A 14199-nucleotide genomic window follows, 5' to 3' on the forward strand; every position below is an offset into this window, starting at 1 on the left:
ATACATAAATGGTAATTAAGAGCTGAAAAAAGGAAAAAAAAAACAAGACCTTAGTTTAAGAGATCAAGTTAGTTAAGGATGGTTCGGTCTTGTTGTGTGAATTTTACACATATATCAAATGGTCAAAAGATAGCACTAGCAGATTACAAAAAAATCAGATTTTTATGTTTGGAAACAGTCTCACCCTAGTTTCTACGTGAGTTTAACTCACTTGGAAACTCACGGGTAGCCCTTTGGACCACCTTTTTCCATGATTTTCTGATTTGGATAAAGCCAAATGTCGGCTACTTTTGATCCACAATCGGTTGTTAACATAAACCTATTTATATATGTGAATATTTCATCACACACACTCACTCTCTTAATCCTCTTAATTCTCCTCGATAACAATTCTGCATATATTCATAGCCTAAAAAACCCAAACAATCTTGCTAGAGTGATTCTAACGTTTTGATTTACTGCACTTATTCTCCTTCTGCAATCCTATTTCTAACATGGAGTTCTTTGATTTCGATGGCAAAGCAAAATCACGAAGACGAACGTGGTGAATCTAAAGACCTTCCATTTGAAGTAGATGTAATCGTGCATACAATCCGTTCTGCTGCAAAAGCTTTTCATGATCTCCCATCTGCTGGAACCATTATTGTTTTAGCAATCATTGAAAGTGCAGTATAGTGTTTGATCATTATATATGTGTTTCATGATCTCGACTCGTAAAGTTTAATTGAGCTTTCAAACGAGTCTGTTATGGAGCTCAACTCATTATGTTAAGCGAGCTTTATTTTGAGCTCAATAATTATCAAGCTCGAGCTTGAGTAGCTCGTTCCACATGTTCTCTTAAAATAAAAACATCATACCTCCACAATTCGGCCACCATCCATGACAACGATTCTGTCAGCAGCTCTTGCTGTTGATAGCCTGCAAATGGATTCACCATTAAAGTCACAAATCGCCAGGCTACGTACATAAAACAAACTTCAAACCAACCTGTGTGCTATGAAAAGGATTGATCTTTTCGCCTTCGTTTCGGTTTTTAACCTAACCATCAATTCCTATATAGGAAATGACAAGTTATTGATCATAGTTGCAATGCAAAATATTTGACAATTGCTTAGAAGTCTAAAGACACCCATCTCTTGTGGGAACACTCTTGGGATCCATTTTCACATCACTACGGGAAAATGTGGCATTTTGACTGGTCAAAAGTAGAGGAAAACCCGACCTTAAATGCATTAAGAGGGAGTATGGTTTCACAAGATGTTTTTAGGGATTTGAATTTCATGGAAGGATTTGGAGTTAGAAGAATTTGGAGCCTTTGGTGTGTCTGGCTTTGTAGGATTCGGAACGGAGTTGAATTCCATTCTTTATAGATCATTTATAAAAACAAAATATATATCTTTACAAAATGAATAAATTACCTTTTATTAATTGATCATCACAAAACGAATGATTGTAACATGTTTCAAAACATTGTTACAAACAAATCCTATGAAATCCTGTGGAAGACCCAACTACCTCTATGGAATTTCTAAATCCGGGAGGGATTTCAATCCCGGACTTTCCTTCCAAACACGGGATTGGAATGGAATACAATTCCAAATCCCGCAATCCAAACGGATCCTAAGCTCACTTATTTTTTAAGCTTATTGGAAAAACGCCTTTCAGTTAGCCACAAGCTAAATTATAAGCTAACTTTTTGAAAAGCTATTTCAAGTAGCATTCACATAAGCTTTAGGAGCTTTTTCCACTTCCTTTCAGATATGTCCCTTTTAAATTCTTCTCGTTAATTTTCAACATATCCTGATAAACCATTTTACTTTGTCATCTAAGCTTATCAATTAGTTTTTACCAAACATTACTAGTTTATAACCTAGCTTATAAGCCAACAGCTAGTTTTTCAGCTAACAACTAGCTTTTCAGCCAACAGCTAGCTTATTGCTAGCTTGCCAAACATATCTAAGAAATCAAATCAACACAACTAACCTGAATGTAGTATTCACTTTCTGCATCCAAAGCACTGGTGGGTTCATCAAGGATCAGAATGCGAGGGTCCCTAATAATGGCTCTAGCAATTGCAATTCTTTGCTTTTGGCCCCCACTTAGAAGCTCATCATCAACTATTGTTTCATAGCCATCAGGAAGGGAGCAAATGAATTCATGAGCATATGCTTGTTTCGCAGCCCATTCTACATCTTCTTGCTCCATGTCCCTTGAACATCCATAGCTTATATTCGACTTTATATCCATCCGGAATAGATGTGGTTCCTGCAATACAAATCTATAAAAGCTTCTTCCATAGTCTAGAACGACCAAATTGGGGACAAATATATAATTTTCATTGCATGAATTGCAAGTCGGTAAAATATGGTTGCTTCGGGCTTGGCTGATCGAGCATCCACAATTGTAAGCTTTTTATTCGAGCTTTTTCCAAAAGAGTGTGGGACCCACAAGCCTAGGCGGCCAAATAAATCGAGTTTATTGAGAGCTTGTGCAATTATAAGCAAAAAGTGGGTTTACTATATCAGAAACTTTTTCTTTATCTTACGTGGTCAAGAAGCTCTCCAAAAAGCTTCATCATGGCGCTTTTACCTTAAGAAAATGGATTTACAGTAAAAGAGGCTTTCCAAACCTGCCCAACATATCCAATATTCTGTCTCAGCCATCTGATGTTCAAGTCTTTAAGTGGATGACCATCGATTAATATCTGCAACTAAGTGCAGCTTTTATAATCCCGCAATCTCAAAATAAATATCCACAATGAAAAAGGCACGACTTAAAAAATGTGTAATTATTATACTTTTTAATTAATTGATTACCATACTAACTTCCAATTAACTAATGGATTGGAAGCTAGTATGGCTGTATGGTAATCAATTAATTAAAAATTATGCCATGACACACACATATATATAGGGTCAAGTTCAATGGAAAACCACAAAAAAATGGAAAACTGAGAAACATCCCGATAACCATTCATCTAGACGCTATGCCCCCCCCCCTCTCTCTATGTATGTATGTATGTGTGTGTGTGTGTGTGTATATATATATATATTAGGCAGGATCAAAAGAGAATGCTAACTATTTAAGAAAACGGCCCAATCTTGTGCAAAATCGCATGTGATTTTACATTAACAGTCAAAAAAGGTGCTATTAGACTCATTATGACTAATTTACTGCCATTATGGCCCATAGGCCCATTATACCCATGGGAAACTTTGATCGCGGGGCAAAGTCACGTGAATCACATGGAATTTTCTACATGATGTTAGTGTAAAATCACATGTGATTCGACCGTTTTCTTGTTCCCTTAAATAGGTACCGTTCTCGTTTGAACCCGACTCTCTCTCTCTCTCTCTCTCTCTCTCTATATATATATATATACATATATATATATTATACTTGTCTATTTGCTTCAAGGTATAAGGAGGTACATACAAATAAAGAGAAAAATGTATTTTGTTGATGAGACATAAAATTAATACGGTACTCCAAAGGACACATGTAGTATACCTCCCCATGGGTTGGCTCATAAAGACCAAGTAAGAGATGGACTAATGTGCTTTTCCCACTACCACTGAGACCAACCTGAAGAAACAAAAATCAATGTTGTTAATGTTGCACCATCCGTAAGGGGGAAGATGTTGAGAATGAAATTTCTCACAATCGCTGTCACTTCATTAGCTTCTACAGAGATGTTAACTTCTTCTAGAGTGGGCATCTGTAGGAATGGACAAAGAGGTCAGTAGTTTCCTTTAAAACACAAAAGAAAAATATGAAACAGTTTAGACCTTTAAGGTAGCAACAAATGGAAAAAGGAAGTAGAGATGCAATGAGGTCAATTATATCAAAATAGATGTTATCTTTCTCCATAAACTGATAATGACCATGTGGTTGCCTTCCTTTTGCAAATTATTTTTAGTGTAACATAAAGCTATCAATTTAGGAAGACTTGTAGAATAGGTGAGCCCTGGCTAAGTGATGCAGCGAACGATAACCGAACGAAAGATTAATCCCGTTGATTATGAGAATACCCAGGAATAATCTCTTCTAAAGCTCGTTGATTCAACGAATACCAAACCTTAGGCTCAAACTCGAACTCAAGGTGAACTCAGAGTTTGGATGGAAATGGAGATTTTATGTATTGGTCGATTGACCATCCATCAATATATAACCAACAAGTAAATAAGAGTCCCAAGCATAAAACAGGCCTAGAAAAGATGAGCCAAACTTTAAAGCTCAAATGAAAAATACAGCAAAAAACATAAAAGTGTCTCAAAACGTGCTCCTTGTTCCAAGCTTTGAATCGGTGTATCGTGGGCCGAAATGGAGACCCTAAGCAAGAGTTATACATGTTTAAGCGTGATGCCCCCTGTTGGGCTGGTCACGGGCCTCCAGGAACAATAAGGCTTAATAAGGCCAGTCCTCCACACCTAGGCCCGCATCACTCAGGAGCCTTCGTCAGACGATTGGACATGAGATACTGTGCAACAAACTAAAGGAGCACTGTTTGTAATGCTACTGCCTACTGTATGTTTTAAAGGGTAAGTGAAACTGTGAAAGTACCGTCATTCGTGAAGGGTAATGAAAGGACACATTTATGAACTCGAATTTCCCCGTTAGTCTCTGCAACTTCACTCCTGTACAGAATGAAAATTCCCATTAGAGCTAAAACGAGAGACGGGTAGAAAAAGTTTTTATAATACAGTAGATCTCAAACAACTGAAACTATCAACTTGAAGGCCTTTCTTTCACTTGTATTTCATCAGCAGTAGGTTAACCTCTGAAAACTACCATTCAGATGGATAGTCAACGGCTGTTTGGTTGGTTTTCCATTAAGTCCTGTAAGGATAAAGCTATCTGTGTGGATTAATCTGTCTTTATAGATTCGAAAGGTTTTTGTTTGGGAGGGCTTTAAGATGGAATGAGCGTGTTTTAATTGGGAGGGGCATGTTTCAAAAAAACTTCGCTTTCTGCATAACACTCCCTCCTAAAAGCTTACTGAATAAGTCACTTTCTATACCATTAAGCCACTACCAAATGGTCATGTGCATCTAACAGAATAAGTTGTGAGTCTCATTAAGCTCATTAAGCCGCTAACAAACGGGCCCTAAGCAAAGAGCTCTTTTCATCTTAAAAGAAAAGGAATATGAAGAAAAGAGCTTGTCAAATTAAAATATATAGATTCCATGCCTTTTGCTGAAAATTGATCACTAGGCAAGACATCAATTAGCTGAAACACCTTTTCACTTGCTCCAACAGACTGAAGCAATGATGAAAAATTGTCTGCCAACCTCCAAGCTGCATATATCAACCACTCACAGTACAATACATACTTAGTAAGTTGCTCAGCCGATGCATGACCCGTCAGGATAGACATTCCTCCCAGTATGATTGCGAAAACCTATAATTTTAGTTGAACAGATCAATTTAAGCTCCATGTTACCATCTATCATGCTATACCACATAGCCAAAACTAGCTCAGTATATCCCACCCAGTGGTAGGGTCCGAGAGGGGGAGATGTATCACAAAGAGTAGAGCGGCTATTTCCGTGAAGACCTCAGCTTGTGCAGAAGTGAAAAGTGTGCAAAGAAAGCTAAACTGCAAAACGAGTAATTAGCAGGAGAGAACAGGGATAATTGCTCCATGTTTGGCAGGATTTTTATGTGGAACAGAGGGGAACAGGTGTGTTCCACCCCCGCTCCATGGAACAAGGTGGAACAAACCTATATTTTACCAATATAACCTCAAAATAAAACCTAATTCTCTTCTAAAACATCAAAAAAGCCTCCCTCTTTACATTTTATTCATTTCTTTAAATTTTATTTATTGTATTTTATGCTCTTTAAACTTTCACTTTACTGTCCTCAAAATATTATTTGATACGATTTCTATAGTTTGATCAGTTCATGCAATTTATTAAATATTAGTAATAAAAAATAATATACAAAAGGTATAAAATAAAAATAGAAAACTATGAACTTTTCATTTTGGTGTCATTTTGATTGTCTTGACAAAAACTTTCTAATGATATATTTTGTTAAAAAAAATATTTGCTTTACTATAATTTAATAAATTACATAAATTAATCAAAATACATAAATATATAAACAACTCATTAAGGTTAATTCGTCATTTTAATTATTTTGTTATGTCCCGTCTTACCAAACATTGAACAGCTTGTCATGATATGTCCTATACTATCCTGTCTGTATACCAAATGCAACCTAGCTGCCAACTCACGGATCCCAACCCCCACGATTTCTCCAACTCCCGTCTACGCTAGCTATAGATTCCCACCCCTACAAACTCACGAACCCTGCTATACTACAGGACCATTACATTGAAATTGATTACATTAGTAAAAAATGGCTTCACAAGAATTAAGGATCAATGAACCTGTGTCGAACGATAGAGAGTGCTGAAACTCAAATTCCATAGTCCATAGGCAGCACTTTCTCGCACGCTTGTGATGGCCAATTTATCCAGCCATTGCTTATACCTACAAGCATAAAGTATATGCTACATAATTAACATTTACGGGTGAGAACTTTTATGACATTAATGTACCTTGAGTATAGTATATCAAAGTGAAAGGAACAACACCAATAAGCCTTTTATCCCAAACTAGTTGGTTAAATATAAATGATTTTGCGAAATATAAATAGCTAAAAAAAGATTTACGGAGAAACATATTTGCCTTTCATGTTCTTTGGTTTCAGTTCCATTAACCCGGACTGTTCTCACCAACGAAATAGTTTCTTCAGAAACCTGAAATTTTGAAAGGGGGGGGGGAGGTATAGTCATGGTCAGGTAAGTTAACAGGAGTTCATAAGTATTATTACATGCTCGGAGAATAATGCAAGAATCAGTTTAGTCTTTACTTCATTGGCACGAGCAGTGAAATCTTGAATAAGCTTTGCGGCTTTCTTCTGGTACCTTTCAGATAGAAAAGATAGTAAACCCTTATAAGATTGCCCAAATCTGGTCTTGTAAATATAAAATTCCATAAATGGATGGTACGAAATGAAGTAAATGAGATGTTTTCATATATATATATATACACACACACACACACACACACACATATATATAACCTCCACCTATACATACATACATACATATGTATATATATTATATCCCACAATGCAACCAGATGTATAAATAAATAAAAACTTGTTCTTCAACTGTGATGAATGCATGTTCTGAAACTGTATTGTTTAACTAGTACATGTAAGGGGATGTTTGGTTGGTTTCCATTAAATCCTTAATGGATAAAGGCATAAAGTTGTCTGTGTGTATTAATCTGTCTGTATAGATTGTGAAGGTTTTGTTTGAGACGGTTTTTTCATAGATGGAAGAAACATGTTTTTTAATTGAAAGAGACAGGTTAGAAAAAAAAATTGGCTTTCTGCATAAAGCTCCCCCCTAAAAGCTACTAAATAAGCCACTTTCTATATCATTAAGCCACTACCAAACAGTCATGTATAGCTGACCGAAAAAGCATCGAGTTTCATTAAGCTGCTAACAAACAGGCCCTAAATCTGATTTCTGTATCGAGGGCTGGGTCCATAAATTTCAATTCAACTTTTTTCTATAAAAAGGGTCTATCACAATACCTGAAGAGAAGTAAAGCTATGACTTCCAGAACATGATGGCTTAGGGACTTAGGTTATAAATTACAATAGCAAACTTATGATGGCTTAGGGCCTTAGCTTATGTCGTCTTAACAAATCAATCATATAATGAAACCACCAGTCCTTTTATCTAGATGGCAGGCTGTAGATTTTCAGAATGAAAACCTTGGATGCTCACCGCCCATAAACCAGAAAGATCATGCACAGAAGAGTGCATATAAAGCAAGCCGACAATGCAAGAGGCCAACTTAATGTCAGCAGATTAATCAGCGCTCCTGTCCCCTGCAAATTTTACTTTCAAATCCAAATTGCAGCAAGAATAATTGAGCTTATAAGTGGCAAAATGGATGTTGACAAAGGTATCAACCTGAAGAGAGTTCCGTGCTATCAAATGTAAATTGTTTCCAATTATATGTGACAATTTTTGACAATCTGCCCCAAGCCTGCTGGTCAAATTCCCAACCGATTCTCTATCAAAGAAGGATATATCCTGAAAGTAAGGACTAGTCAAATATACATAACACAAATGTATATAAATAGTTAAATACATAACACGCTACAGTAAATTCAGACTCCAATATATATATATGATTGCTAAAACAGACAGCACCTGAAACAATAGATTTGCGTACAAAGTTTCCCTTAGCCGCTTGAGCTGCGAAATCAATGAAGTGCCAATTAGTGGGTGAGTGATATTAGAATATGAACTAAAGCCTTAGTCCAGAGGACAGATACTACTTCCTCTAGAAGAAAATTTTGTCTCTGTAACAAGAAAGATTGATCAATCTTTACAGAGATCACACAAATGGAGATTTTAGATATACTTATCAGTTAGCAGGTCTGAGATATCAAAAAAATATATTTGCGGTACATGCTGGCAAAACCCAAACACAAACACTTGTGGCATCTTTACAGAGGTCACATGTTCATAAAATAATGAATGAAGGAACCTAATCCAAAAGCAAAATTACACATCTGAACCAACTTGCTATAAGATAAAAACAAGAAAAGGCAATTGTGGCAACCACCAATGTTTGGCATGGCCTAATGTATCAACATGTGTATGATATCAAACGCGTACCAACATAGAAAATGTTTTTATAAACTACTTGTCTTCAAATAGTCAAGTTACGGACAGAATACATAAGCCTTAAAGTTCCAACTTCCAAGAAAGACTCACTTACCAGGACCACATTTGCAATTCCAAAACAACCACTTCGTAATCCGCTGCAATCCACAAGAAGCAAACTTAGTTAGTATCTAGAACTTCAAAGTTAAACTGGCAAATGAAGGGCTGAAAATACTTCCATCTTTCTCTCTCTCTCTCTCTCTCTCTCTCTCTCTCTCTATATATATATATATATATATATATATTCTTTTTCACAGAAACATAAGTTACTGCCTTACTGGCAAATGAGGTATGCTTAGCACGTCCTCAATCATGATGGGAAGCACTTCAGATATCCCACAAGAATAGTTTTTCGGTTATGAATCTTCCATGTAGAGTTTATGTCGAATGTAATTTGTATGCGGATGTAAAATTTGTATATGTCCAGGTCAATGTTCAGCCATTGAGGCTCTAGCATGACTGCATGAGAAGATATGTGAAATACCAAACGAACAACGGCGCTGAACAATTGCTGATAACGTACATAACAGGGAGGAAATTTTGTTTATCTATGCACTATTCATTCATCGATTGAATGTCTTTAGCTCTCTTGTTGACAAGGGTTTAGAAATTTAGTGTCGTGATGTATCAATCAAATTAAACTTGGATCGATTTTAATGGGTGTGCAATACACTTTCCAGAAGTAATATTTCGACCCCATGAATGTCATGGGTTTCACGAAGTTTACTTTGGGATAATCCAAAAAACGCACTCTAAAAATGAGAGCGAAAACACCGAGATCTTGTTAAGTTCGGGGAGTGCCTCACTGATCAGCTAACACACCAAGGCGCTGAGAGTCAACAATGAAGGGCAATAGCTTAGTGTCAGTTTCTGATGCATACCATTTAGGCCTCGGGGTGCTTCCCCTGGACCCCGCAAGGGGGTGAGCCCCCTTGACCCTCTGTCATTAGGTGATCCCGGGTTCAAGTTGGATTATACAAGCATGGTCTCCACACCTCCTAACTTGTATTATAGCTTAACCAAAACCCTCATCTCATGTAAATTTCAATTACACCAGATGGTAGATGCCACTAAAATCACTGACAAGAAGAAAGATGACGGCCCTGTAGAATGCATATACTCTACATATCCACCGATAAAAAAAATCCCTATTGTTGGTTCTTACCTGCATATTCCCGAAGCAAAACACATAAACGTCAAGAGCTTCAAGTTTTTGTAGAACACTAATGCTTCCCCATTCTGTGCTGCGAAGATAGATGCTGTCAATAAGTTTGGTATTGATATCTCTACGAGCTGCATTCCAAAATCAACAATCAATTGCAAACAAGTTCATCTGTTAAACGACTTAATCCCGAAATGGTCCTCAATAACCATAAACTATAGCAATTTAGTAATTATTTGGCAGCTCACTGCCAAAAACCCAGAACTCGGAAGAACACAGGTTTCAAAATCAGAAAATCAATATAGAAGGGAGGATAAAAATATCCAATAACTGTTGATATAGACAAACAGGCATACCGCAGCAAAAGTTAAAGAACCGAATCCAATGTACATAACCAATTTGTCATCGGACACCAGTTCCCACATTCGACGGAGAACATACCAAACGGTAATCGGATTGGTTGCTTTCACCTTACCAGCTTCATCCTCATCCTCTAAGCTCCACCAACTACCTCCAGGTACAAAATCAACCCATTTCTCAATATTGGGTGACGAATTATGTTTCCTACCATGGAGCCTATCCTCTGGAATTGAAGGCTCGCTTAGAGATGCCGAATCGAAAGTGTAGCAGCAGCTGCTTGCAATTTTGAATTTGGCGGGTGAACTTCGGAGTCGGATATTGATAGGGTATGAAAATCTAGTCCTGAAACACTGGATGGGCTTGTTTTTGAGATATTGGTGCCCGAAATTCAGTAGAGATACGGACATTCTATGGAGACGATGATTTTGCTGTCTGCTTGAATGGTGTCATTGCTTGCCGTCTAGGTGTTCGTTCAAATGCCGCTAAAAGAAATAGACTACTTGCTTAGCTGGTCACAGTCAGGGGGTTCGCACTTCGGTTAACACCTTACACCTAACCTCAAACGGGTCAAGGCATGAAGCCAAACCCATGTCACGAAGAAATTTGATTCGAAAGAATTTGAAATGGAATCTACTAATTTCAATCTCCTATTTGGTTTACAAGATTTATTCATATTTGAATCCTAAGATTTTTTAAATCCTGCGAACATATAATTTTAAAATCTCACAAGAGTTAGTTGGAATTTCACGAGATTACTTATTTGAAACAATTTATGATTTTCTACAAAGGTCTTTATCAACTTATTACAAGTTAGAATGGTTTAACTTCTTTAAAAACTCATTCTTACCGATTTGGCACCGGTATAAACTGTTTATCCAAACACTTAAAAGTGTTTATTACTTGCACTACACCGGAATAAGTCAATAAATTGTTTTTATAAGCAATCTGAAACACCCCCATATAATCAATTAATGAAAAGATAATTTATTTATTTTAATAATTTTTTTATAAATTATTTAAAAATAATATGATCCAGTTTCATTCCAACTCCTACAAACCAAACACATCAAATATTTTAAAATCCTTTAATATCCAAATTCCTACAATTCCAAATCATTCCACGAAATCCAAATCCCTCGAAACTATTCCATCAAACTAAGGTAGCGTTTGTTTTTAAGAGGTGCTGAAGTCTGAAGTTTGATTTCACTTTTGATTTTTAAGAGGTGGTGCTGAAGTCTGAAATATAAATCAGTCAAACTGTTTGTTTTTGTAAACTGACAAACGTCTGAAGTCTGAATCAATAGTTTGCTTTTATAACCAACAAAACATATCAATATGTATAATTTCTGATTTCACCTCTATTTGTGCTCCAAAGATTCCTTTAATTTTTCCTTCTCCTCCAGATCAAGTCTTCCATCTTCAATCTCTACCCTCATCCCACCACCATCAACCACCGTCGACCACCACTCCTCTAAAATCCAACGTACAAATCCACCTCTAAAATCGAAGCAAATATCCATCATGATGAAAACTACAGTGACGAAAACTACAGGGATGAAAATACCTTCATTCACGAGGATAAAGGTGCACAACTACTGGTTTGCACAGGAACGAAAACACACAGTGGCGAAAACCCACAAGGAAAAAACCCTCTTGATTTGGATATGATTTGGGTCGATTTGAAGCTACCAGAGGCGATGGAGGTTGAATTCGATCGATTGAGACGATGAGGAGGGTGAAGTCGATCGAATGATGAAGTAGAAATCGGTTCCCTGGATAATTTTCAGAATTAAGAGGAAAATAAGTGACTAGACTATCACTTAACTTTTAAGAGGAAAATAAGGGATAAGTGACTCTAAAAAAAAAAAAAAAAAAACAAACGGTCTGAATTGCTTTATGTCTGACCGAATCAGACATAAGTGGTAAAATATGAGATGTTTAAAAAAACAAACACCACCTAAACGTACCCTAAAGGATTCTAACCGGAATTCAAAATGGAATTTGAGGGGATTTAACCACAAAACATTTGATTTGATCAAATGATTTCAAAGGATTCGTATTTCATGGAATTAAAGGGATTTGTATTTGAAATAATTTGGAATATTTTTGTGTTTACGGTTTGTAGATTTTGGAACTTAATTGAATTCCATTTTTAAATAAGTTATGAAGATAATTACATTATCTTATTATAAATTGATTATTATAAAATAAATGTTTCAACATATATTTTGATATTATCATACACAAATTTTACGAAATCCAATTACGTGGGATTTCAATGAAATCATAGCATTTCAAATCCAATAATTATTTCAAACCAAATATGGAATTGGTGGCAATTACTAATCATGGATTCGTGAAATGACAAGAGCACTGTCAGTAAAAAAAACAAGATTGGTTTAGTTAATGGATTGATAAGTAAACTGAATGCATCTGACACAACTAAGTTGAATGCTTGGACTCGTAACAATGACCTGGTTACCAAAGGTCCAAAGGGCCTTTGGCCCAGAGGTATGTGAGTTATTGGTCTCTCAGGAGATCAATGGTTCAAATCTCACAAAAGCTGAGGAGGGTGTGTGAATTTATTTATTTTATTTGTCATATATACTTTAAAAAATTGACCTGGTCATCACTTGAATTTTGAATTCTGTTTGACAAGATATTTCAGTGAGTGTTATATTCCTCGAAAACAACGACTGAAATCTAGAACGATTTGAGAGACCGCATTTTCATTTGAGTGATTGAATTTATATAACTATAATCGTCCAATTAAACTAAACCAATATATGTATATGTGTGTGTGTGTGCGCGTGTATATATATAGTAAATAAACTCAGAGGAAAATGGCACAAAGACCAAAATAAACTCGAGTTTAACGACGATGGTAGGTGGCCGTTTGGTTCAAGGACCAAAACCGTGATAAAGTGCAAATGACAGGCCCTTTTGTGTAATAAATCAAGTTTAGGTACCAAGATTAAGATGTCGGTCAAATTAAAGGGACCAAAACCGTAACATACGGGAAAAAATATAACAGGTCCTACCGAGATTTGAACTCGGGTTACTGGATTCAGAGTCCAATGTCCTAACCACTAGACCATAGGACCTTGTTGAGATAGTCTTCCAATATTAACCATATATTGAAGTTCATTTTTCGTTTTAAATTTGCGTTTTTTCCTAAATTTGGCTTGTGAATTTTAGAAAACTTATTAAAATGGTCATTTTTATTGTTGGTTTCATTAGGCATGGCAAAGGGGTTGGGATGGGGTGGGTTTTGTAATCCTTAACTCATGCCCTGATTTTTAGTAATAGTCCCCGGCTCTGGCCTCGGTCCTCGGCGGGTACGAGGATTAATATCTCATCCCGGTCAAATCCCATTAAGAATATCCGACAGTTTGAGTCTACCAGGGATCTCTTACCCAGCCCCCAATCTCGGTTTGAGTAACAACCCCACGGCCCCGTTTTGAGTCAAACCAGCGAGCCTCGGTCCCGGTCTCGGGACCCATTTTAGCGGGGAATCCCCGTCCCCGTATGGGTTGGGTGAGTCGGGTTTCCACCAGGCCGAGGCAAATTACCATCCTTAGGTTTCACCTGTTAGACATTTTCTCTTCAAGTTTATCAAAATAACCATAAGTTCGTAATTGCAAACCCAGCTAAAAGACAATTTTTTTACACTTTCTACCCTTGTCTGTAAAAAATATATATCACTTAGGTCAGCAAAAAAAATTACATTATTCACCCAGTTTCGTAAAAAAAAAATGCAGACCTAAAACTATTTTGGTAAACTTTGTAAAAAATGGCTAAGAGGTGAAACCAACCAGTAAAAATGATATTTATGTATTATTAATTTTTCAATATGATTAAGTAATAATTTGAAAATAATCCTTCTAATATGATTAAATTTATAGTTCATGCA

General features: G+C 36.4%; 1 protein-coding gene and 1 non-coding gene across 2 annotated transcripts; both read right to left on the reverse strand.

Moving 5' to 3' along the window:
• Positions 1-236: 236 nt before the first annotated feature.
• LOC112515781 (ABC transporter B family member 26, chloroplastic-like) lies at positions 237-10721 on the reverse strand. Its single transcript, XM_025122707.1, has 18 exons — positions 10283-10721; positions 9930-10057; positions 8820-8862; positions 8246-8290; positions 8003-8125; positions 7814-7917; positions 6883-6937; positions 6699-6769; positions 6398-6500; positions 5191-5401; positions 4564-4637; positions 3662-3718; positions 3511-3585; positions 2630-2704; positions 1984-2265; positions 988-1052; positions 858-918; positions 237-628 (listed from the first exon to the last, which is right to left on the reverse strand). The coding sequence occupies exons 1-18, from the start codon at positions 10691-10693 to the stop codon at positions 551-553; spliced, it is 2061 nt and encodes a 686-aa protein (XP_024978475.1). The 5' UTR covers positions 10694-10721; the 3' UTR covers positions 237-550.
• Positions 10722-13318: 2597 nt separating this feature from the next.
• TRNAQ-CUG lies at positions 13319-13390 on the reverse strand. Its single transcript has one exon. It is a non-coding gene; the product is annotated as a tRNA-Gln (tRNA).
• Between the last annotated feature and the right edge of the window lie 809 nt (positions 13391-14199).

This window comes from Cynara cardunculus (genome assembly GCF_001531365.2).
Source record: "Cynara cardunculus var. scolymus isolate 2C chromosome LG 7, CcrdV1, whole genome shotgun sequence".
NCBI lineage: Eukaryota > Viridiplantae > Streptophyta > Magnoliopsida > Asterales > Asteraceae > Cynara > Cynara cardunculus.

Bases quoted from the DNA above. Each gene is read 5' to 3' on its own strand.
- LOC112515781 (XM_025122707.1), bottom strand. From the start codon at position 10,693: ATGTCCGTATCTCTACTGAATTTCGGGCACCAATATCTCAAAAACAAG. The intron at 7,918-8,002 runs GTTGATACCTTT...TAAAATTTGCAG, and splicing joins TAGCACGGAACTCTCTTCAG to GGGACAGGAGCGCTGATTAA. The intron at 6,938-7,813 runs GTGAGCATCCAA...TCTATCTGAAAG, and splicing joins ATCTTTCTGGTTTATGGGCG to GTACCAGAAGAAAGCCGCAA.